At 47.0% G+C, this 25,728-nt stretch overlaps 2 protein-coding genes across 2 annotated transcripts; both read right to left on the minus strand.

The window, feature by feature from the left end:
- Positions 1–498: 498 nt before the first annotated feature.
- Positions 499–16,091, minus strand: DHX36 (DEAH-box helicase 36). The gene is made up of 25 exons (XM_062499142.1): positions 15,888–16,091; positions 15,601–15,722; positions 14,585–14,786; positions 13,887–13,925; positions 12,611–12,781; positions 12,054–12,133; positions 11,105–11,179; positions 10,812–10,978; positions 10,243–10,324; positions 9,645–9,785; positions 9,021–9,123; positions 8,630–8,717; positions 7,729–7,784; positions 7,547–7,611; positions 6,892–7,035; positions 6,279–6,396; positions 5,545–5,643; positions 4,792–4,965; positions 4,438–4,524; positions 3,705–3,788; positions 3,506–3,605; positions 3,330–3,420; positions 2,833–2,953; positions 2,110–2,262; positions 499–1,506 (listed from the first exon to the last, which is right to left on the minus strand). Exons 1-25 carry the CDS (start codon positions 16,089–16,091, stop codon positions 1,321–1,323), a joined length of 2,952 nt encoding a protein of 983 aa, XP_062355126.1. The 3' UTR covers positions 499–1,320.
- Positions 16,092–17,014: 923 nt separating this feature from the next.
- On the minus strand, positions 17,015–25,365 carry GPR149 (G protein-coupled receptor 149). The gene is made up of 4 exons (XM_062499381.1): positions 24,424–25,365; positions 23,379–23,571; positions 22,351–22,760; positions 17,015–17,590 (listed from the first exon to the last, which is right to left on the minus strand). The coding sequence occupies exons 1-4, from the start codon at positions 25,363–25,365 to the stop codon at positions 17,015–17,017; spliced, it is 2,121 nt and encodes a 706-aa protein (XP_062355365.1).
- Positions 25,366–25,728: the final 363 nt, after the last annotated feature.

A 25,728-nucleotide genomic window follows, 5' to 3' on the forward strand; every position in this document is an offset into this window, starting at 1 on the left:
CACCCGAAACTGCCGCTCTACCCTTAGCATTTCCTTCCTGCCCCCAGAGCCATTCCTGCCCCCCAGGGCCATTCGGGCCCGGCTCTCTCTCTCCCCTCAGGCCCTCGCACCCCCCTGGCCCTTTCCCCCAGACACCGCTCCGGGCCTCGCTCCTCTCTCCTTCCCCAGCCCCCGGGGCAGGGCGCTTCTCCTCCTCCGCCTCCCCACTTCAAACACGAGGGTGCAGCGGTGACCGGGCTCTGCGGAGGGAGGTTAAACCGTGCGCAGCCGGCGGTGGCAAGGAGGAGCCGGCACCCTCCAGCCCTTGTTAACCCAATGGAAGGCACCGTCTAGCCAGTGACTGCGACTTAAAAGTTTCACCTGTGCCACTCTGCTTTCTTCAGGATAAAGCACATAAATCCTCCTTGGTAATTAAGGTCATTTTTGCAAATAAAAAAAACAAAAAAAACACACCCCGCCCAAAAAAAAAAACCCAAAAAACCAAAACAAAACACCAAAGAAGGGAGAAAAGTTGTATTTCAAGGCTTTTCTTTTTTTTCCTCTCAAGGATAAACCTCAAAATCCTTAATAAACTTCATTATTCAAATAATCTTCCATAGCTGGAGATCATTCAAAACAGAACAACATTGAAAACATTGAGAACAGTTGAAATAAGACTTGTAAAAAAAGACTCTTAATGGAACCCTACAGCCCATACATGAACTTCTTAAAACAAACCAACAAAACCCAACGTGAATGCAGTGCAACCTTAACATATAACCCAACGTGACTTTCATCTAACCATGCTTTCTGTAATCTGCAATTTCACCCAGTAGCGATGACCGATGGGGACAGAAAGCAAAGGAAGATTAATTGAATGGGATGAAATGCACAAAAGGAGAAGAATTTCTGAAGATTGTTTCCTCCCACAGTACAAGTTCAACAAGTGTTTTCATGTTTAGTTTAATTAAGCTGTAATTACCTTCTGTGGAAGTGTTGGTGAGCAGACTGCTGCACAGCTGGAATAACACAGCAAATATAATTACTCACCACACCCCATTAAAAAAAAAAACAGAACAGTTTAGTTATTACTAAGCAGTATTTTAGCAGGTTTTTAAAATACCTGAAGGGTTAAAAAACCCAAAGAAAACGGCTACAGCGGGACAAGAACCTTACAGCACCCAACGAGTGCCTTAGTGTCCCTCTCAAAGCCGCACGGAGCACAGAGCACACAGCGCCGAGCAGCCGTGAGGATCTGCCCCTCGGCACCAGGGAGGTGCCAGCCCAGCCCCCAGAGCGGCTCCTGCAGCCAGCGGTGCCCCGGGACAGGCGCCGAGGCCCTCAGCTGTAGCGCTCGCCCTGGAACCGCGGCGCGAAGTTCCTGACGGCCTCGTTCTCCTGCGTGGTGATCAAGTCTATAATGGCTGTCAGCACTGCTGTGTCCCTGCTTTTCGTGTCATCCCAGTCCACCGGATGCGGGTTTTCTATTTTTTCTTGGAGGAGATCGTCAAGTTCTTGTCTCAGTTTCTGGGAAGTGTTGTAGTAAAGGAAAAAAAGGCAAAAGGAAAGAGGTGGGCAGTTAGAGCTACACACAGCATCAACAGACGGTCCCAGTGCCTCGGGCCCTCTGCTCTCCTGACCTTTACACCTGCTCTTCTCCCAGCAGTTCATGTCCACATTGCTATTTTCAGGATCAAACACTGTCTCTCAAAACCCAGTCTCTTTTATGAGAGATGGCCATCTCTGGATGTGATGCTTCTAACAGCCCACCCAGCACTCAGCTGACAATTTCAGGATTAAAAAGACTGGTTTAAAATAAAAATTAAATAAATAAAAAAAGAGTCAGGTATGATTTCTGAGATCTAATATTAACCAGTTCTATGGAACCCATTCCTGTTAACTAAGAAGCCCCAATCCCATGTTTCCATATCCATGTGGATACAGCTTCTGTGCAAAATTAGATCTCTTTAGTTTACTTTGTGTGCTTGAACTGCTCGCTGGGAGTGCATTTCAAACATCATCTCCCTGAGTGGTGAATTAACAGGCACACAGGAATACCAAATCCAGAAGCCCCCAAGGAGAACCAGTGTTACACTGAGCCCTCCAGGTACATTATTTTGAAACAGTCACCTTGACCAAGTTTGCTATTTTTTCTGGAGACTGGAAAACAATCCACTCATCCACAGCGATGGTGTCCTGGTCCTTGTCCTTCTGAATGGATATATCCCCTCCAAAGAACAAGAGGCAGTATGGAGACACTTCTGTACAATCATACAGGTAAATCTGCACAAAAACAGAATTGTCTGATCACCCTCCAAATATCTCAAGTGCCATCAGTAATCCTTAATACTCCTACAGAATTCCAGAAGAGCTTTACTCAGTTACTCACAAATTCTGAAGATGCATGAAACAACTCAGTTCAAAAAAAGTTACATGAAATCAGATTGAACAAGGGCAAAAATGGTCCCAAGTCTTTCAGTCTTTCACACAGTGGTCGAATCAAACCAGATGCTCCGTAACAATGAGAGGAAAAAATGTCAGCATATTGAGAAGTGTTAAGACTGGATTTAAATGGAAAAACAAAAAAACAAAAAAACACAAAAAAACCCTAAAATAAAAGAATTTACACCTGTTACTGCCAGACATTAAGAAACCCCAAATCCTCCGTAAAAACCCCAGAAGTTCATTATTTGTGGCACAATACCCTCAGTATCACAAAGGACATAATCTGATGGTGTGTCCAAGGAATGGCCCCGGACAAAGGCTGTTCACATCCCCTCTGAACCCTGATGCAGCCTCATTCAAAAAGGGACAATAAAACAAATAAACCCCACAGGCACAGCCCCGACTCACGCTGCTGGTCCTCATCTTCAAATGGTACACGAGCCAGTTATAATGGAACTCCGTTTCCTCCACATTCACTGATTTGGGATGGATATTAACTGATCCATCTGTCTTGGTGCAAACTTTCACCCTTCAAAGAAAAAACAACACAAAAGAAGTCTGATAATACAAGAAGTGCTAAACCAACAGACCAGGATCCCTGGGGTCTCTCTTCCCAGATAACCAGGGTTTGAACTGCTGCTGTAAACCCCTTTAGAGCCGTGCTACTGAGGTGTTGTAACATTATCCATGGCATGATAAAGTCTCACAAATGATTTCAGGTGTTAACAAGAATCCAGACGTTAAAAAATCAGCAATCCCACCCTTCTCAGAGGAAGTAGCACATAACCATGACTCAAATTCTAAAGTGAGATTCATTCATGCACTCAAGCCACTGCTTCACCTTGCCAAATTATGCCATGTAGAAAACACCTTGAATACAAACCAACATTAAACCAAACCCTCACATTTTCCTCTTTTTGCTGAAGCTGGGCCGGATCTTTGCCACTTTGGGATAGAGGCCAGCACAGATGACTGCTTTGAGCAGCTTCTCATTACCTGCACGAGACAGCAAAGTAAGTGAGGCAGTTCTGCAAGCTGAGACTTCAGCTGGGATAAATTCTCCCTCTCCCTCCACAATTACCTGAGTTGGTGTTAGATTTGGGATCCTTGGGGTTTCTGCTGTTCACAAATCCAGCTGCAAGGAGATGCTCAGCAAACTGCCCTTTCATGTTATGCAGCATCTAGGAAACAATGAAAATTACCCCAGAATGATGCTGTGCCAAGGGCTCCTCCTCCTCCCCACTAACAGGATCCTGTTGAACCTGGCAGGATGCTCTTACCTGCATGGTATTTGAGGACAGGAAATATTCCCAGCAATAGTCCTTCTCATTCCTGAAACCACAACTCCGAGCCTCTTCCCAGCCCTAGGAATGAAAACCACAGTTCCAAGGTGTTTGTAAGCAACACACACTTCAAACTGAAGGACAGCAAAAACTGGAGGTCAACAAACAACAGCCACGTGCTCCCTACCAGAGAGAAAGTAAATACTTTGATCTCTTTGTACATGTGCACGCACCACAGTGCAGAAAAACACAACTTTACACTGTGTTGAATCACAACCTTCCTTTTTCCCTGGCAGGCAGTGGTACCTGGCTGTGTTTGCCAGAGTACCCTTTGTTGTAATTAACAGTTCTGGGCAGCAATTGCATTTTCCAGGCCATTTATCTCCTCCTCTCCTCACCCCAACACAATACAGCACAATGTGCAACACTTCTGAAGTTGGCTTCAGCCTCTTTTAGAGGCAAGAAGGACAAGAATGAACAACTTCAGCAAGGTAAGTCTAACACTATGTTTCCTTTGTCTTTTTCCCACTTGTCCACAGAAATCCGGTTTCTGAGCCTGGAGACAAGATTATGCAACACTACAAGGGTGAAATTCAGTTTGGTTTTATGATTCTGCAGGAGCCAAACTAGAAAGCCTACAGAGCATAAACTGATCAGCTTTTTCCCTAGCATCATCTATATTACTCAAATGAAAATTCTAGAAGGAAAAACCACATGAAAGCATGCTTACAGTGAAAGCATTCACCACAGTCAGATGGTCGCTTTTTGAGTTCTTTGACAGCTCCTTTCTCCTTGCATCTGCGATCTTCTCTTTGCCCTAAAATTAGAAACTATATAATACCCAGACTGACATGACAGTTCTCTTTTCCAAATTCAGGTACAGCTGTACAGCACTACTTTGCACGTAACACATGAAAATTAGTTATTTCCACAGGAAAAGTGATAATTCATAGCACGCAAAGGCAATCTCACTAGTAAAAATGTAATTACCATGACATTAATAAACTGTAACACCTCACTAAGTCCCAGCATCCTCCCGAGATTCTTAAACTCCCACATGCAATTGCTGCCTGTGAGACTTTACCAGAGGGATGACAAAAGGGTCCTTGAAGCTGAGGCTGGCTGCAATGGTCAGCACGGGGTCCAGGCAGCAGAACAAGGCTCCAAACAGGATCATCTTCCCAATGTGTGGCTCCACAGGCAGCCGTGCCAGGTGCACACCCAGGGGAGTCAGCTCCTCCTGCCTGTCCAGAGCGTTCTGCCAGGACAGGGCAGAAAGGAGAGAACAAACACATCAGCTGAAATGGGGACAACTTCCTTGGGAAAGCCACTGGTACACGGGTATCACTCACAATATCTAAACCAGGTGTTTCTATTCATGGCTACAACTCCTTGGTACAGATATCACCAGAGCACGGAGTCAGCAGAACAAAAGTGCCATGAATCTCCCCTGCCCCAGCACCCAAGGGAACAACTGCAAACAAGGTGCTTCTCCTACATGCCTGACTTGTCTCAAACTCCTCCTGACCCACCTGGAACAGGAAGGCTGGGAGGCACCAGGGGGTACAGAGGAGGGAGTTAAATCAACGCCTGCAGGGAATTTAATTGCAGGGTCAGGTGTCTGTTTGGAGCTGTTTGAAAGGTCCCTCAGAAGCCTCTGCAGAGCCCATAAGCTTTGTGGACTGTGTGAGGTGCCCCTCTGCAGTGAGGGTCCCTCAGGCTCTGCACAAAGGGGAAGGGTGGCAACGCCCCGAGCTGTGCACTCACACCTGCCTGGTGACACACACAGCACCACAGCTCTGAACACATCAATCCTGCACATGAAGCAACACTTTACCAGCTCCATGAGGTGATTTATGGCCAATGTCACAGCATCACGAGACGGGGGGTCCATCAGCTTGCTCAGAAAATAGGCAATTCCACCAAGCTTCAGGATCTGAAAGAAAAAAATCACAGTAAAAGCTACAGCAACTGGAGAAAGACAGTTGCTAAAATTGGTTAGCAGTAACCACACTCATTGCAATAGTGTGAGTAATTCACTGCTCGAGTTAGAATTCCTTTAGTTAAGAACTAAGGACAAAAAAATGCATTAGTGATGAAATTTGTAGCAGTAGGATCTATTCTTCATTCAGTTCACATCAACTTGGCATTCCTTCTGCTCACATAAGGAATTCAACGCAAACTGCCAAAAAGGGAAATTCACACCAGTTCTAAAACTATTTTGTAGTAAAATTCTTTTAAGAAATCATATAAATTGACTCACTGGCATCCTCACTGAAGCTTCTCTGACTGAATGGTATGTGATACTTGGGGGACAGCACAGCCCAAATTTTTTTAGTGGACTTCACCTTTTATAGATACCAGAAATTCTGTTTCCCCTGATGTTTGATGCAGATACAAGTGTGCATTTACAAAAGTTGCTGCAATTATTGACTAAATACACTGCATTTCTGGTGTAACAGAACTTTGGTTTAACAACCCTAGGCTCACAATTGCATTATCTTACTCTCTCAACCACTTATCCCAATGGAAAAGTAGATAATAAATGTATGTGAAGATTCCTCCACTCACCTTGATTTGTAAGCAGAGTTCTTCCAAGGGTGTCCTCAGGATCTCTGGTAACTGATAATCATCCAGAAGGCTGGCACGGAGTCCATTGTACAGATGGTAACAGTGGCCTGGCTGAACTCTGCAATGATTTAAAGAAACAATTCTTTTGGCTTTGGTCCTTTGTTGTGGATTATTTCCCCTATGAAGCTCTGACATTACGGTTCCGTTTGCTTCCAAAGAGCTTCCCAAAACTCCTCAAGGAATTAGAACTGAAGTTTATTCAATTGTAAAAGCCACTTCAGCCTTCTGAAACACAGACCCATCAGCAGGAAAAAGACATAGAGAACACAGAAATTAATTTTTACACAGTTTCCACTTTACTGTATCAGCCTCATAAATCAGGTGTGAGGGTAGTGACAAAAATGAAAACAAAATACGGGACATTCTTCTGTAGGAGGAAAATCCTGGAGTTAAACACAGCACAAGTCAATTCAGCTTCTGATGAAGACAAAGAAATCATTCCTTGCCCAGGAACAGAAGCCAGCAGTGCCAGCACATGCAAATAGTAAAGAAGCTGCAGCACTGCTGGAAACTCAACATCCCCAAGCTCCCCTAAGCACCCCACTGTTCCTACCTTCCTGCTCGACCCTTCCTCTGCTTGGCATTGGCTTTGCTGACCCACTCTGCTGCCATGGTGCTGATGTTGTTCTGGGTGTCAAAGTGAGTCTCCTTGATTTTCCCCCCATCTATAACGAACACGACGTCATCGATTGTGATGCTGTGGGGAAAATAAGGGGGAAAAAGAAAAAAAGGAAAAAAAGCAACTTTTCATCTTTGCAAGTGTGACCTAGGGTTGGGTTTGGCCTCTCTTTATTCCCTCCCGAACAGAGTCAGGAATTAAAATAAATTTGGAATTTCATTAAGAACTATGCTACCGAACAGTGCAAGAAAGAGCTGATTTATTCTCCTTGGTCTGGCAGAAGGCCCCAGCTGGGATCTGCAAAGACAGGCAGCTCAGATTATCCTGTACAAATTCTAGAATGGTTCAGTATTCCTATAGTTTAATTGTTCAGTATTCCTGTAGTTTAATTGTTCAAAACAACATAGCTGGTTGAATTGTTTAAAACAATTATAGGAAAACTCTGTTTACTCTATAAATATTTCCAAAGACAAAGTGCTATGAATGAATGGCACAAACACAGAGATGTATCAAGCAGGTTTTTAGTTTAATGATCACTTCCTTTTGTTAAACACACAGCTTTCCTGGCTCTGGGCAGGCAGACACTTACCTGGTCTCTGCAATGTTGGTTGCAATCACGATTTTCCTCACTCCTGGTGGGGTCTTCTTGAACACCTGTAATTATCCAGGGCACATTTATGTCTTTGCCAAAGCCAAACATATGCTTTATTTTTATTTTTTTTTTTAGTTTTTTTTGTAGTTGTGAAATATTGCAATAAAAGAGAAGCATACCTGAGTCTGGTTAACAGTAGGCATCAGTGAATGCAAAGGTATGATAATAAACCTATCTGAAAGTTAAAAATCAGTAAAAGATATTGTGTAAGCACAGAAACTTCCAATTTTACAGGAAAACTATTAAATCAGTGCATCTAAGCAGAACAGATAAAACAGGTTGCAAGTCAGGCTACTCCTTCTTGCTCTGAGATCACAGGTATTCATATCATAACAGCAAATTCTAAAGTAGAAAGGTATAAAGGCCTTTTTTATGATGCTATAAAATGGCAAGTTCAAAAAAATATATAAAGTTATGTACAGTAATTTAGACTTCCTTTTTAAATTCTGAACTTACTTAATAATTGGTCAAATATAATACACAAACTGACACTCAATAAACTGGAATTGTGCATCTATGGAATGTACACAACCACACTGCAAGTCACCACCTGAACACGCAAGAGCCCACCTAAGACAGGCAAGATGGAAATAGGAGAAATGCAAAAGCACAAGTTGGAATGTGTCAGACAGGCACAGAATACTTGAGAGTCAGTAAGAAAGCTTCTCAGACCAAGAGGATTTAAGGAACTATCACCAAAGCAGGGGAGACTGCTCAAGGATGAAGGCAGAGGAACCACACACAGAACGGAGCTCAGTTTTGGATGGGAGTTCTCCCAGCTACAGGAAAGGACAAGGGGAAGAAGATGCAGGTCGGGTTGTTTTTCAGATTATCACTCCCACACTGAGAAAAATGAGTTGATGTTTGCAGAGGAAAGATACCACAGATACACAAAAACTGCTGAGCATTTTGGAGAGGACATAGGGAAAAAATTAATCCAGTGCAATTGTAGCAACCCCAAGCAAAAGGAGTCTTCCCCAGTGCCACTGCCAGAACTCCCACAGAGAGTTTGGGTTTTACCTGACTTAAACATGACTTGAGACATCAAGATCTCATGCAAAGTGCTGATGTTATCCCAGCCTGGCAGAAACACCAGAATTGCACCATCCTAGGGGGAAAAGAGGCAGTGAAGGGAAGAGAGGTCAGAACACATCACACGCTGCACAGAGCCAGCTCCTTGCACTGATACACGGTGGGCAGGTGAGACCCGAGACCTCACTGACCCAGTCTGCAACAGTCTGTCAAGGGTTTTTTCTGTAAGAGAGCTACCTGCATGTATTTATCTGAACGTAAGAGTAATTCAAAGTTCTTCAGTTACTTAGAAGAGCAAACAAAAATTTCTCTTCTTTCTGTGTGACCTGCCAAAGTCACTGCCAGCTCTGGCACTGCCCCCAGCTCAGTCCCACTGTACCTCCTCTTCCAGCACGATGTGTCTGATCAGTGCTGCCACAAGGTCCAGGTCCACCTTGTCATCATCCATCATTTCCAGGGCATTGATGGTACTTGCTGAGTACCTGCAGCAGGGAAAGCACAGACACTGGTCCCTTGGAACATGCACAGCCAGGGCTCCTGCTCCTGCTGCCTGGCTCTGAGTGAGCCACCAGGCCATGAACACACCTCTGATCAGCTCAGATCTTTGTGCAATTCCTGTACCTCCAAAGTACTCTCCACATCTACTTCAGTGTGATTACTGTCAGTTCAGAACAGCTGAAGAATTACCATGTCATGACTGAACTGTCTTTGAAGCACTTCCACAACCCCTCTCCTCATTGATGAGCCAGGGACTGACAATTTGTATTTAGGCAATGAACTGAAATTTAACTTGACCAACTCAGGGGCAAAGAGAGCTAATTCTGCTGTCTCTAAAGCATTTCACTGGTTGCCAGCCAACTGTACAGGCACTTTCATCATCATTTCCCACAGCAGCCACTACCCCACCGTTACAAAAGCCCAGCAACACAACACAGCACTGATTTATGATTCTCACTTCAGAGCTGTCTGAAAACTGAAAGCAGAAGAGAAACTTGGGCCCAACCTGCCCTGCAGCTGCCTTAGGTAGGCTGGCCACTGCTCCCTGTACATCTCCTCCTTCTCCTCCTTCTCTGGCCTGCTCACGTGGCCATGCATGAAGCCCTTCCTCCAGTGCACCCGACGGTCCATCTTTTCTGGGGTGTACCTATACACAGGAGGAGAAACACAATTCCATTTGAAACTCAAGAAATTTAGAGCAGCTGCAGTTTTCCAAACCATAGACAATATACTGTGCTTTTTTTAGACCACGTGTAAGAATCTTCAGTTTCTCTTCTAAAAGAAATCTTACAAAAGCAGGGACCAACCCTAGTAAGCATGAGAACATGTAGGGAAAAAAATTAACAAGAAAGCCTAGTTTGATTTAGAGACCTGAAAATTCACCACAGCAACAGAGACACTGTTCTCCCCCTCAAGCCAACATTCCCAGGTAGCTGTGTACCATCTGAAATTACTGTACAAGGTGAGCCTTAGAAATGTTTTCTGTTGAAAAATACAGGCAATTCTTCTTCATGCCAAGTTAATCTTTGAGCATACACACACACAAAGCTAAACACGCCCCTTCCCAAATACTCTGTGAAAGCATGTTCAGAAAAAACACTTGCCTCAACTTCTCAATGACATCTTCGAGCAGATATTCCACCACTGGGAAAGTGAACCCAGGGATGTGAATCATTGGGCAATGGTCTGTGGAGAGAGGCAGAACTCAGTTTTAAAACTACTGATGAAACATTGCACTGAAAGAATAGAAGCAATAAACATTCCTCACTAATTATGCAATACAGCTGCCATGTCTACAGGACATTTCCAATTGTCAGGGAAGATGTCAAATTCACCCCCAAATAAGGCTGCTGAATAAAAAAAGCACAGCTACTGGAAAAAGCTGGGAGACTGAACAACTCAATCTGCTTGCCCACCCACAGCAAGAATGGTAAAGCATGGTAAATATTTACTAGGAAAACACTTGATGGATTCTGTTTGCTTGACATGTCTGAAAAGCAAAACCAGAAGCAATATTGGGTTGTAATGAGGTAAAACTGAGACAAACTGCATCTTCAGCAGGTATCTGTAAAACTGAAGTAACTTCTTCTTTTGATATAAATCAATTCTATAATTCCAGAACTGCACTATACTGTAGAAGCCTAAATTACTTACAAGGGAGAATTTCACCTACCAAAGTACTCAGAAAACTTCTCTGCATTTAAGGTAGCACTCATCAGTATGACTTTCAGATCCAGTCGAACATTCAGAAGATCTTTAATAATGCTCATTAGAACATCTGACTGAAGATTTCTTTCATGGATTTCGTCAAGAACTACATGACTGATGCTGGACAAGTGTCTAAAATAGAAGGAGAAGAAGTTAAACTTTTTAGAGAACAATAAAAAGCAGAGCCATGACTATTTGGAACAGCTCAGGACTAATTTAATAATTGCATTCCGTGTCTTATTACACAGGAGCTCTTACTTATCTGACTGGAGCCACTGCAGGACAATTCCTGTGGTACAGTACAAAATTGAACCTTGTTTCCTCGGCAACCGACTGAAAGAGACACAGTAACAACTCCTCAGTTCTCTTCTGTATTTAACAGAATACTTGAAAACCCTAAACCCCAGCTGCAGGTGCCATTGCAGACATGACGCACGTGTGCCTCACCCTGACTCCCTCACTCACAGCACCAGGGCAGGAACAAGAAATTAGGCCCCTGCTGCATCAGTTTTGTGATGGGGAATGGACCAGGAGAAGCTCTGACTTCAGGCACCCTTTGCTATCTCCAGCACACTGAGGTGTGATCCCCACCTCCTGCACTCTCCAGGTTCAGCACAGAGTGCACCCACATGCACAGCACTGTGAGCAAAGAAACAGCAGAGAGGTTCCAGGAACTCCAGTTAAAATGCTGGGAGGGCTGAGCTCTCCTCTTTCACCAGCAGTTCTACTTCAACAATAGGGCTCTATTATGTGCTGGCAATTTAGATTTTTAAATTATAGCTGACTATAAATGTAAAAACTTTGGCACTGCAAGCTCCTGTCACTGCACCTATTACATGGTCCCAGGGAATTAGTCATAAATATGTGTAGCAAATACACAGCTTTCCACAGAAATATGGTTTGGAGCATTCTCCCCTTTAGCATTTTCACTTTTCCTTGAAATTCATTAATTAGGGACATCAGCTTTATTTCTGCCCACAGCAGAAGCTTTTACAAGAGCTGAAAACAGAACTAGCCACTGTCACACAGGGCATAAAACATAGTAACTGTACTCAAACATTCTCCTAAAATTCAAAAGCCTCATTCCTTCCTTGCAGGAATTCCTTCAGGGGAAAATATCAGCAGGAAAGCAGTTATTTCTTTTTAGAACTACTTTTCAAACTGTCTCCCTTGGATACCAGCAGGCCCTTGCCAGGGAGCAGCTCACCTCTGCAGGCGGATCTGGTAGCCTGTGCTCCTGCCATTGCCACAGCCCTCTGCCCTCTCAGCAGCCACTCTCTCAGCCACCTGAGGGGACAAAGAAAACCAGGCTGCTCTGTGGCTGAGCTGCTCACCAGTAGGAACACCTGGAACTGAGATGGTTTGTAAATAAAGAAATGCCCTGGAAAGCAGTTTTTCTCCTCCCCTGAGAGCAGCAAGGCAGGGCCAAGACTTCAGAGGAACACGCCCACTCGGGCATTAGCAGCACATCCCCGTTTCAGCAGGGTGAGCTTTGAAAGCCAGATTCTTTCCCGCTCATTAACACTCCTCTAGAGGGCCTGACACAACACTAGTTTTTTTCTTAATTGGCATTTGCACTGAACAAATCCATTAAAATCACAGATATAACCCGTGACTAAAGTCAGGGAAGAAGGAGGCTGCAGCGGCAGCGCTCCACGGACGGCCAAGTGCTGTGAGTACCCATGTAGTGCACAGGAGCAGAATGTCACTCGGGGACAAGCCGGGTGTACGGAGGGAGGGAAGGAAGGAGGGAGGGGCACTCACGGAGATAGCGCTGATGCGGCGGGGCTGGGTGCACACGATCCTGCAGGTGGAGCCCAGGCCCCGCTCGATGTGATCGTCCAGGATGAACTGTGTGACCTGCGTGGTCTTGCCGCAGCCCGTCTCGCCGCTGATCACCGTCACTCGGTGGTTATTGATCAGCTTCACCAGCTCCTGGCCACGCACACACAACAATTACTGTGCTGCTTTGCAAGCGGGCTGTAGAGCATTTTGAGAATTCCCTGCTGCTGTGAGATGAATGCTGAGCAAAGAATCAGCGGCTGAAGAAGCGCTCGGCTGCTTCTTGTAACGTTACAAAAAAAGTTTAGTTCAACCTCACAGAAGTGATTTCTGGACATCTGCACTTCCCATGTGTAGGGTTTAAAGCATACCCAGCCTCTACACTAGCCTTAAATACTTTAAATCCCGTATGAAAACAACTAAAATGAAAGCCTGAAATACATTTTTAACCCTTCTGCTTCCTGCTTGGCTCCTGTAGATCTTTGGAGACCGAACACAAGAGTTTGCCCTGTCAAGACTCCAAACCTGCACAAACTAAAGTTTTTCAGCACAGTATTTTAACATTTCTTATACCAACAGGAACAGCTTCCCAGCCTCCTCCTCTCCACCCCAAGGACTGTTAAGGGGAGTATGACTATTTTAAGAAACAAATGCTAACAGAAAGGACACTGTGGCAAATAAAGGACCTGTAGGAAGGAGCTCACTAATCACCCACTGAGCCTGCAAAAGCAAACTCAATTTCTACTGCATACAGGGGATATCAGCCTAAGAATTAACATCAGTTAGTAACAGTGTCTACTGTCACTGACCTTATCCTGTGACTGGGAAACTAATGGCACTGGGGACCAGCAGTGCAGCCATTAAGTCTGTGCTTAAACCTAAAAAGGCTTAATTAGCATTATATTAAATTCTAAATTGGCTAATTGCTCAAGAAAGGGCACAATTTTATACACAGAAGAAAGCATAACAATCTGAGTAACCAAGAACCTTCCAGAAGTTTAACTGGCAGAAAAAGAAGACCTATTGTTAAATGTACATAGCAGCCATGTATTCCCATGACATTCCCAGTTACACTCCCATGAGAACACTGTACTGAGCCCCCAGTACTGTCTGGAAAGAAATCACTCCCCAGGCTCAGTACCTGGGAGGCTTCTCCCCTTCTTGAAGGCCACCAAGGATTGCTACCAGTCACAGGGCACAGCTGCTCTCCCCTGTTTTGGAGCACACAGCACAGTCTCTCTCTTTAATGCACACTCACCTCTCTCATCCCGTACGAGGGCAGCTTCTCTCGGAATCTCTGGGGGAAAAGAAAAAATTGTTTCTCTTTAAACACCTTTTCAGCACTGAAGCAATAGAATAGATATCTCCCCTATCTGGGCTGAACTGCAAAATAACGACACACTGCTCAGCAACACTTGTATGAACACAGGCCTGTGGGAAATCACATTAATTCCATGGGTGGTTTCAGTTTCGCTCAATTCAGAAAAACGATTGCAGCCCAACAATTCAGAACATGATAAGGTACTGGTACATCCAGGGGCAAGAGCAGGGCCTGATATGGAAGAGAGAACTGCTGTTCAGGGTAAGATGATTTTCTATATGTGGCTGTTCAAAACAAAACCTCTTTTTTTAAAAGGCCATTCCTTCAGAGCCCAGCATTGTGCTTTCAGTTTCAGACATCATTCCAGGGATATAATCCATAAAAAAGAGAAAGCCACCCAATGAAACAACATGTCAGCTTCAAATTTCAGAGTCTAACTGTTTCTGAAATTTGTAATTTCCAATTTTTAGTCACTGTTCTATCAATAGATATGAATTTTAAGAATTCTAAAGATAATTTTTAGCAAAAGTAACATCATAACAACTTTCTAGTAATTGAAAGATACTACATTTTCAGGTCAGCTTAATTTTTAAAAATCCGATGAAAAGTTTTCAACTTAACACAGGGAAAAGTACCTGCATTTCAATATATCTGGGATCAGATCTCTTCTTCATTAAGTCTTCTTTAAGTTGTTCATCTAAATCAGCATCCTGCTCAGTTTTCTCACAGAGATATTCCACATCCAAATCCAGGGATGTTTTTTCCCAGGTTGGTATCTGTCTTACAGGAGCTTTTTCAGCATCAGATTTCACTTTGGGAGGCTGTTCTGGAGCAGAGCTGGAATCACAGAACAAGAACTTCAGACTCCCCCAGCTGTGTGTGGCCACATCCAGAGTGCAAGTAATTACATCCAGCAATTAATGAACCAACAGTCCATGGGAATAGACAACCATGGAATGGTTTGGGTTGGAAGGACCTCAAAGCCCACCCAGTGCCACCCCTGCCATGGCAGGGACACCTCCCACTGTCCCAGGTGCTCCAGCCCCAGTGTCCAACCTGGCCTGGGACACTGCCAGGGATCCAGGGGCAGCCACAGCAAATCTGGGTCTGTTGCTACAGCAAAAGTCATTAAAACATCATCAAGTAATTACCCCTTGATCCACTGCCCCATATCTGGATCCCTCAGCAAAATGGAGCCCAAATCCCCTCATTTCAGCACACCAGCCTATTCCAGCTATTCCAGAAAATCCTTTAGGAGTCCAGAATAGACTCTGCCTCAGACACTGTGGAAATGTTCCAAGACTGCACAACAACTGGAAACAGGAGACAAAAGCCACCTTGGGAAGAGTTATTCCAGAGGATAAGGGAGCTGAAAAATCCCATTTCTCTACTACAGTAGGCCTTGAGATAAGTTATAAGTTTTATGAGTTTAAGTAGAAATTTAACGCCCCAAACTCAGCAATAATGGAAGAGTTTTATAGCAATGACTACAACCGCTTCAGTGTGACAATACACGTGGAAAAACCGGAGGATATTTGTTGAGCAAGACGCTCAATAAAGGTAAATAGCTTCTGACACATCTTCCTGTCACCTTACAGCAAGTTTGTGCAATTCAAAATAAACAAAAGAGCTGGTAATTATATCTCTTTACCCTTCTTCATCCCCGGACCACCAGGACATGGCTTCTTGCTCTTTGTCGTTTTTAGTCTGGACAGAATTCAGCAGCTGCACGATTTGTTCTTCCCTGCGCTCGTCCATGCGCACCACAGCTCTCTAGGGCAGAAAGCACAGCCTTCATCAGTCCGTGTATCCACACACAGCCGCGCCAGCACCGCTCACTCACGCGGCCTTCTCCGCCCCCCCGGGGCTCTTCGGCACGGCCACCGACCTCCGCTTTCGCGGACCCCGGTCCCCAGGACACGGCCCCGCGTCCCTCACCTGCTGCCGGTCCGCCTCCCGGTTCTTCTGGCCCTGCTTGCGGGCGTACCACAGCCCGATCTCGCGGCCCTTCAGGTGCCCGGGGTGCCGTCCCCGCCCGCCGGGCCCGCCCGCCGAGGACGAGGCGGCGGAGGCAGAGCCGCCATCGTCGCCACGGCCCCGGCCGCGCCCGCGGCCCCAGCCCCGCCGCTGCTCGTAGCTCATGGCCGCGGGAGCCGGCGCGGAGCGGCTCAATCGGCCCGGCACGGCCCCGCCTGATCCGCCGGCACCGCCCGCCTCATCCGCCGCGGCACTTCCGCCCGGCTCACGGCCCGCCTTCAGCCCTCACTGCCCGCCTTCAGCCCTCACTGCCCGCCTTCAGCCCTCACACCGACCCGTCCCTCACGGCCCGCCTTCAGCCCTCACTGCCCGCCTTCAGCCCTCACACCGACCCGTCCCTCACGGCCCGCCTTCAGCCCTCACGGCCCGCCTTCAGCCCTCACACCGGCCCGTCCCTCACGGCCCGCCTTCAGCCCTCACTGCCCGCCTTCAGCCCTCACACCGGCCCGTCCCTCAGGACCCGGGTTCGAGTCCCGGACCGGCCGCTGTGTTGCAGAACGGGGGATTTTTATCGTTTTTTGATTGTTGATCTTCGTGTATTTTCAGGCCTAACCAACAAGAAGAGAGATTTAATCCGTGAAACAAAGAGCAACCAGTGAGCTTTAAGTGATGCCCAGGGGTTAGAAAAGTATTTCTAGTATTACATCCATTTAGATGTTGACAAGGACTGCAAGTGAATCAGAACCGCTGTAACTTCCACTTGTGGAGCTGCTCCCTCATTTCCAAGGTTCCTGCAGGCACGCCACCCAGTGCCAACAAACACCAAAACTGGGGTTTAACACTTTATTTAGGATTTCCTTTAGACACACGTGTTCCTCAAATAAATAGTGTATAAATAAGTAACTTAAAATCCACTATGCAAAGCTGTAAAGCACTTGAGTATTTGTTATCCCCTTGATACAGCATTAACAGTTTGGACTGAATTCAACAGTGCACCCAAATAAAATGTGTAAGATGGGAGAACGGCTGATGCTGTATTTGCCCAGGTACCCGTGTCAGAGCAGCGAGGTGTGGAGGTGAAACACCTTTTAGCTGCTGCTGCTGCCGTGCTCCTCGCGCTCTCTGTAGGCTTTGTTCAGCAGCTGGATCTCCTCCTGGTACCCTGCCCTGGCCGAGTGCTGCTTTTGGCTGTTCTGCCGATGAGCCTCCACGGTGTCAGGGATGGAGATGCTGAAGTCGCTGCCGGGGCTGTGCGAGGGGATGAGCAGGGAGTAGGAGGCGCTTTCCCCCAGCTCACAGCACACAAACCTGTTCTCCTTGCGGGAGTAGCGCAGGGAAGGTGACCGTGCCTGCGTGGAGGACTGGCTGATGTTGCTGATGATGGACACGGTGTCCAGGGCCTCCTCGTTGTCACAGATCTCCAGCACCTCCAGGTGAATCTTCACGCTCGTGTCAGCAAACGCGTCCCGAGGCTCCCCTGGGCTCGGCTCGTGGCCCACGCTTTTGGAGCGATACACCTCGATTTTCTGGGCCGCGGGGGTTATTTTGTGCCCCTCGGAGCTCACCTCGTAGGTGGACAAGGAGAGGGTTTTGCCGGTGGGGGCCTGCAGAGACACAGTGCCCTGGAAGGCGCACAGGGGCACGGCCAGGGCGCCGGCCGCACGCTGCAGGGAACGAGCACTGTTAGTGCTGAGCATTGCCCAAAAACCCATCGTCAGTCACACAAGTGTGCTCAGTCTGTTAACTCCTCTTACTGCCTGTTCCTCGCAGAACTTTACACACCTGGTACTTAGGACTGGAAAGAGCAGCAAGAAGTTTTTTGTGTTATATACACCTTAGTGTATGAAGTCCCAAGCGACTGTGACTCACTACGAAATCTACAGAATATGAAAAACAGAGTTTAAATAAAAGGTGATCCCATCAGTGCAAGGTTATGTCCTGTTTAATGAAAGCCTTTGTCTGGAGAGAGAATGAGCAATCTGTGCTTGCTGGAATGAACACTACGGATCTGGAGAATGAGACATTTACCAATTACTTAGTGCCTCTTTCTGAAGGTCTTCCCAAGTTTTCTCTTGAGAACTCAGTATTTACTGTTAAAATGAAAAAGATCCATTGTGTCTCCTCTGTCACTGCCCAGTCATTAACCAGAGAGACACCCAATGCTGGCATTTCCCACTAGAACACTTCCAGTGGAAATGTTCAATTCCAGACACCTTTACCTGTTTCTAAAGTACAGAATCCATTTGTCCGTGCAAACCACAATGCCATGCTCTGGGGACTACTGTGGATACAAGTACTGGGACTAAACCCATGGTTATGGGGCCCAAGGGAGGGATAAATGCATTTATTAGGTACAGTCAGGTAACACTGATTATGACTGGAATTACTTTCAGTATAAATTGTTATTAATGAGAACAGAAAGTGTCCTTTATCTTGTCCTTGATACCATTATCAAATGCCCATTTTTGCTTCTCATGACGCATCCATGGCAATAAATAAGAATCCACCAGCAAACCAGACTCTACTGGTACCTCCTGTGAAGTATTTTGCCTCCCACTCCCACCGTTCCCTGCAGTTCAGCTCTTTGCCTTCAGCTCCCAGTGCTTCCCTCACCAAGTTCCACTGTTTGTGGAGAGGATTTCCCACTTCAGGGCATTCCCCCATGCAGCCCCTGTCCACAATGCCTGGAGAATGTTCTGGCTGTTGGAATCTGGGACAGGGATTTCACCAGAGAGCTCCACATACCAGCACAGGCATTTTTTAAAAGCAAAGACAAAAAAATCCCAGAGAAATAAATCACAAATGCCCTTGTTCCTTATGGAATGCTGATGCAGTCTGAGCAGAGAAATCTCTGCAGAATCAGTCAAGTAAATCCCCTCATTATTTAATTACACATCACCTTGCAGAGTTCACAGAAGACAGGAAGCAGCTGTGGTTGCCATGAGGTAAAACCTTCTCCACCATCCCTATGGGTCAGGACCAGGTTCCCTGTCCTGTTCCTGCTGCCTGAGCAGGGGCTGGGCTGGATTCACCAGGGAGGATGCTGTCCACAGGGAAGGTTTGGATGTATCTGATCCCACAGCAGCTGGAACAGGCTCTGACAGACAAATTTCCATCTGGAAATGGTCAAAGCAGCAGCTGAGTGGGACACTGGGACACCATCCCAGCTGGCTCTACAGTGTCTGGTGACAGACTCAAGCACAAGGCACTGCTAGACTGTCCCTCACAATTGCTGGAAGAGGCAGCCAGGTGTGCCAGCAGGGTCCCAGTGATGGCCTGGGCTCTACCCCTCCTCCCTGGGACAGCTCTCTGCACAGGGCCAGCACCAAGAGCACACACACCTTGTGCTATGTCTATGTTGCTCCCACTGGGCTATGCTGCCTCCCCAAACAGAAAACCAGCAATCTAAAACAGCTCTGGGGAGTTATCATTCCTAATTACTTTGGTCAAACACAGCTTGAGATGAAAAGGTCTATTTTTAGAATGCTTCCAGTAAGGATCCCAGCCTTTTCTTTCCAGAGACAATGAATTTTCTGTTTGTTTTAAAATAGAAGCTTAGTCTTCTGCTCCCTAAAAATGCAAAGTAGCTGCAGTGAAATTAATTACTGCAATGATTTGCCTTTTCTGAGGCTGACTGCAGTAGATGTAGAGCCAAGGGGGTATGACAGGAAGAGAGAAGCTCACTTCAGATGGGCTGAGCCCAGCACTTGCCGTTGGCCTGCCCAATGCAGACAGGGCTGGATTTGTGTCAGTCAGTACCAGGAGGTGCAGCAGAGCATCCAGGGTGAGGACACCTTGGAGGGAAGGGCTATAGGAGCTCTGTCCAGCCTTGCCCTCCTGGGCAAATGTTTCTCCTCTCACTGTTCCTCTGGAATTCCAGAGAGCCAAGGGCAGTGGGATTGCAGCAGGGAGCCAGCAAACATCACACGGAGTACACATTCCTCTGGGAGCAGAGTGAGAACATGAAGGGGAAATGTTACATTGATTTTCCAGCCAAAGGAACCTCTTTGGAAATCAGGAAGAAGTGCCAGCCTGAGCAGGAAGAGCCCCGATGGGAACAGCTCCGCACATCAGCAGGGCTGCAGGTGGCACAGATTCCCACCAGCCAGTGGGAAGCAATGATGAGAATCTTCAAGGCCATTCCTAACTCAGCTTCTGTGCTGTGCCTGGTGTTTAAGGGAACGCTCACAACTTTCCTGTAGCACGTGAGATGCTGTGTATTTATCATGTTAAAATACTCCTGCCTGTGCTGGCTCCTCCTCAGTGAAGTCACTAGCACAGCCTCCCCCTCTCTCTGCTTGCAGGGCACATAAATAGGTCCTGTGCAGAGTCTCTTCAAAGAGTTTCCTTGAGACAACCCACTGATGAGGTAGAGAAAAATAATCAGCAAGCCTGGAACAAACTGCCAGCCTGGGAGATTTCTGTTGACTGAGGGCACTGAAGCATAGGCAAAATAAGACATGACATATTTACACTCAATCTCTTTAGGAAGGGAGATACACAGGTATTTTATGAGATGTTAGAAGTATTTTTCAAAAATGCAGCTGAGCAGGAGTTAGAAATGACAAGTACAATTTTCTCTCTCCCTCTCCATTACAGCTATCCTATCATGTATTCAATAAACCCTGCTGCCTCATCCTCTCATGCCACTTTTATTCCACAGAAAACACTTTGATGGAGCAGCTCTTTACTCACAGAACAGACAATGAAGAGAAAACCAGCTCCACAGTCACTGCTGTCAGCCCAAGGAAGTGCCACTCTCCAAGCCCACACTTCCAAAGGAAACCAAAGGCATCCCAGGTCCTGTCTGGCATCCTGCTCTTCAAACAGCCCCATCAAACTCACTGATCCCATATCCATGGGGATGGCTGCACTCCCTCCTGCTGCAGCTCTTACAGCTTCTCCTCTCAAACAGAAAATCGGCAGCACTGCAGTGAGAACCCCTGTGTTTATGGCCTCTCAGAAGAGCCCCTGTACTTATGGACTCTCAGAAGAACCCCTGTGTTTCCTGCAGAAGGATGTGGCCAGTCAATGCCGGGGGACTCTCCTTCTTTAACATAGCGGGAAGTGCAGAGTGATGAGAACAGAGTGACTTTTCTTAGACTTTGGGACTTCCAGACAGGATGAATAAAGGAGATGGATTTCAACTTATTAATGTGTGGCCGCAATTGATCTTTCATCCAACATAAACCTGAGCAATGCATTAAAGTTATTTTTACAAAGCTTGCAGGGCTTTCACACTCTGCCCTTTCTCAGCTGCAAAGCAAATGTCAGCTGTGAAGCTCTGGCAGCTCCTGCTGAATGTCAGAACCAGGCAGAGCTGTGACTCCAAAGCCTGGAACTTTTGCCCCATAGGAGCTTTAGTGCCTGGCACTGGGTTATAGCTGGGAAGGTGTCAGAAGTGGATGAGTTGTGATTCTTTGCAATGCAAGAAGGGAAGAATATGTCCAAAAGTGCCATACAAGGCCCCAGGGCACATAAAACACCCCCAAGGCAGTCACTGCTCACAAAGAGCTGCTCCTACCTGCTGCAGTCCTGGGGCTGCAGCTGAACTGGCAGCAGGGAACATGGGGAAAGGACTTTTTTTTCTTTTTTTTAAACATCACCTGGAAACACCTGCAAGGAGAGCCACAGTTATGAACCTGATACAGTGATGTTATTAACCAAGCTGTACATGGCACATGAGGCCTAGGCAAGAATTGATAGATTAAAACCAGGCTGAGTCATCAGCCCTTTTGCCCCCAAATGCAGGCATTCATCTCTGCACACTGCAACAGAGTGAGCATTGATTTTTTACGAGAGGGATGATCAGTCACATTTGAAATATCAGCCAAATTCCTACTGTGACTCAGATGATAAACTTGTGTTTATCAGATGGAGAGAGATTCCTATAATTGAATACAAAATCTGATCCATCTCCCATGCATGTGCAAAGGCCAAGCATGAATTGATCTGGCTCTGAAGTCACCCTGCTTGGAGCAGGAGGTTGGATTAGGTGACTTCCAGAGATCCCTTCCAACCTGAAGCCTTCTGGAGCTCCTGTCTCCCAGACTTCATGTGGTCTCTTACCCCACCCCACCTACTGTAATGCCCAACTGAATTCCACAGTCATCTGGAAAATGTCATCTTTTGGAGAGAAGCTTCCTATTCATTAAGATAAAGTAAAGTAATTCATACTTACTTCTTACCTTACACAAATCATGCAGGTGCACACAAAATAAGAAAACCCCATGATTAGAAAGACAAGTGAGAAGTTGTTGCAGGATCATCACCTGCAAATAGGTCTGTGGTTACTAAATATTATCCAGTGCCATGTGTGAGTTTTACTAAAAAATAGGACTAATAGAAGCATCAATATCAGTAAACATCATTCCTATTTGATAAGGAAACTCTTACTATCAGAAAAGAATAAATCCTACTTTACCTGCCGAGGGTTCCTCTCGGATTTACTCCGGCTCCACTCCCAGTCCGACAGTTCTGGTGTGTGGCTCTCCTCGTGGGACAGCCTCCACTCTGGTCCTTCAGGGAACACTGATGGGTCACAGTTTGTGTCCCCCTGGCCCTGACAGGCCCCTGGCCCAGCAGGAGAGGGGTGTGGGGGGCCTGTCCCAGTGCCCCCCGGCGTGCCCCCCGAGCCATGTCCCGATGCCAGGGATGGGATCCAGGTGTCCCTGCCTCTGCCAGGGCCCCGCTCCTCGCAGTCTGAGCTCAGCAGGCTGTGGTAGGACAGGGATTTACCATCACTGCTGGCGTGGGGAGGCTTCTCCTGGGATATCCTGTAGATTCCATAGCCTTGCTGGAATGACAGGTTGAACTCAAAACCGCTGCGCTTGGCTAAGCAAGAAGGAAAGAAACTGTGTTAGGAGTTGAGACCAAGAAGGAAAATTAGATTACAAACACAATGCAAATGACATTCTAAAACATGGAATAAATTATCCAGCTCCTGCTGGATAATTTGAAGCAATTTTCCCTCCACAAAAAAAAAAAAAAAAAAAAAAGAATTGTTGAGAAGAAAGATTTCTGAGAAGGAGCTGCCTTCTAGATGAACTGCAGTCGTTCTCTCTGGGAAAGTGGCTAAAAGGACAGCAGGGGCAGCACAAGCAATTCTGCACCTGGATAATGTGTTTAAAGCAAGTGAAAGCCATGCACTGAGATGGCTTTTCTCTAAGATTCTGGATTTTTTCTCCCTGAACCAGCAAGGACTGTCAGGAATTCGTCCACTGATGGTAGAGGATTTTCACTCCAGAGAATGGGAAAAAACTCCCACATCCTCAGAAACATTTAGCCCTTAACATTTGCAGTTGAGACCAGATGATGCCTGTGACCCACTCTGTTCTTCCAGCTATTTTTACGTGAAGCCCAAGTAAAAACAGGGCTCTAGAAGATGTCAGGAAGCTTACCAGGGAAGGTCTGGCAATTTCTGTTACACCAAGGCAGCCCTTCCACACTTACTTTTGGCATCTTGTGAAGACACTGCATAGGAGTTCCTCCTGCAATTGATGATGCAGCCGCAGGGCAGGTGGAGCCAGTGCTGTGACAGGACAAACACCGGGGTGACTGTGGCAGCCAGCATGGTCAGCAGGAAGCTCAGTGTCTCAAACGAAAGGCTCTGCAGCCCAGTGATGTACTGGACAGCCATCTGTATCTGAAAGGCAGAGTGTTTTGAAATTTAAATCACTTTGGGCACATGAGATGCTTCCAGGAACAAAGAGAACATCTCGCTATGAATATGCCACCACTATAAGACACAGATTGTCATTACTGTTTGCTGAGGACAACAATTCTGGCTCTAAGAGACAGCAGAGGAAACACGCTGACTGCTCTCCTCTCATGCTGCATTTCTCAGAAAAACCCTTGCTGAAGCTAAATATGGATGCTGAGCACCATTGAACAGCTCTCAGTGCCAGCCAGTCCCATGTGGTACCGAGGAGCCCCAGCCTCACACACCCAAGGGCAGGGGTACCTGCCCCAGAGCCATGTTCGCTGTTCCCAGCAGATCCCTTTCTCAGGTTCCTGTCCCCAAACACACACACATGCACACGACAGCACTCCCTCCCACCCCAGCACTACAGGGTTTACAAAGGTGCAACTAAACTGCATTTTTGCACCAAACTCTTATTTTTTCACCCAAAGGATGTGTCTCAGAGGACGGGACAGAGGGGCCCTTCACTCAAGTCCCAGCCCCAGAACGCTGAGCAAACCCTGTCCCACAGCTGGCAGTGCCAAAGGGGGACCGTACTGCCCCTGGTATTCACATGACATGAATGAGGTGATGACAGAGTGTCAGAGCAATGAACCCAGCTCTGTCACACCCAACGGGCACCAGTTAAACTCATGCAGTGACACAGACCTGCTGGAGAGGACTTCTGCTGGCACAACTACACTATGAAGTACAACTGCAATGGCCACCGTTCATCTGTTTCCTTCCATGGCCCACAGGTGACATCCCACTGAAATGTAAGTGAGCATTGGAAAGTGAAGCCATCTGAGAATTTACCATCATGGGGAGCCAGAGAAGGACTTTGGTCAGTGCCAGGATCAGCGAGAATCGTTTCTGGGCAAAGCCCACCGTGAAGCTCCTGCTCTGCGTGCTGCTCTCAGCCACACCCTTCCCAAAAACTGCCTCCGAGTTTTGGAAAGGCTCCAGGGTTTTGTCCCCGGGCTCCAGCAGTGCGAGCGGAGGGGCATTAGCCCCGCAGCCCCACGGTGTCCCGGGGGAGATGAAGGCTCCGGAGCCCTGCGGGTGCTCGGTGTGCAGCACCTGTGGCTCACCTGAGCACAGCAGCCGCAGGGTGAGGGGAACAGCCAGCACCGCCAGGAGGGAGAAGCACAGCGAGTACACCAGGAACACAAACAGGATGTAGGAGCTGGCACAGTCGGCGAAGCAGCCCCAGGACGTGGGGATGTAGCTGCCCCAACCACAGAGAGGCAAAATGCACATGAGCAAACTGACGGTCCAGATGGTGAGGATGGCCCATACCACACTCACACGGCGCTTGGAGGAGCTGCAGCTCAGTGTCCCGGTCGTGTTGAAGGTGTAGAAGTTGTAAGAAACTATAAGAGACCCTTTGAGGTTGCTAGAGATGCCCTGGAATAAATAGATAAACGCTGAGGTGGTGCACAGAGGCTGGGGGAGGATTTCCCTTGACCACTGCGTGAGCATGAAAATAATCACTGGCACGATGCTGATCAGATCATCTGCTGCCAAAGAGATCACAATCATCGAAACCGTGGTTTTGTTCTGCAGTTTCAGCAGGGAAACCAGTGAATAAATGCTGCCCAGAAGGACGGGGAGTGCAATGGCAAAAGTAAAGCAGAACAGAAAGACATTCCAAGTTCTCTGCTCACTGGGTTTGTCCATAACGCTGTGATTCTCAGTGAAGAAGCTCGTCCCATTGAGAGAGAAATTGCCAGGAGTCACAGACATTGTCCTGGGCATTTTTTTCTTTGCCTTCTCAGTGATTCTGCAAGTTTTGACCAGCTGAAACCAGAACTGTCAGCTCCATATCACAAGTTTCTTTGTTTTCCTAGACTCTCTTTTGTGGCATCTGATGAAGAAATATTCAGGTGGCAGCAGCAATAATGACCAGAACTCATGGTCTCAAAAAGCCAGGCAACAATGGAATAGCGAAGGTGCTGAAAACAAAAACTGGAATTCTTCCAAATCGCTCCCGCGCTGGCAGACGGTGGCTGAGGGCAGCTGAGGTGCCCACACGCCGTTCCCGCTGGCTCTGGCAGGCGCTGCCCGGCTCCCGAGCTGGGCTGGAGGCGGGCAGGGGCTGGGGCAGACACATCGCGGGCG

Source organism: Cinclus cinclus, chromosome 10 (assembly GCF_963662255.1).
Source record: "Cinclus cinclus chromosome 10, bCinCin1.1, whole genome shotgun sequence".
NCBI lineage: Eukaryota > Metazoa > Chordata > Aves > Passeriformes > Cinclidae > Cinclus > Cinclus cinclus.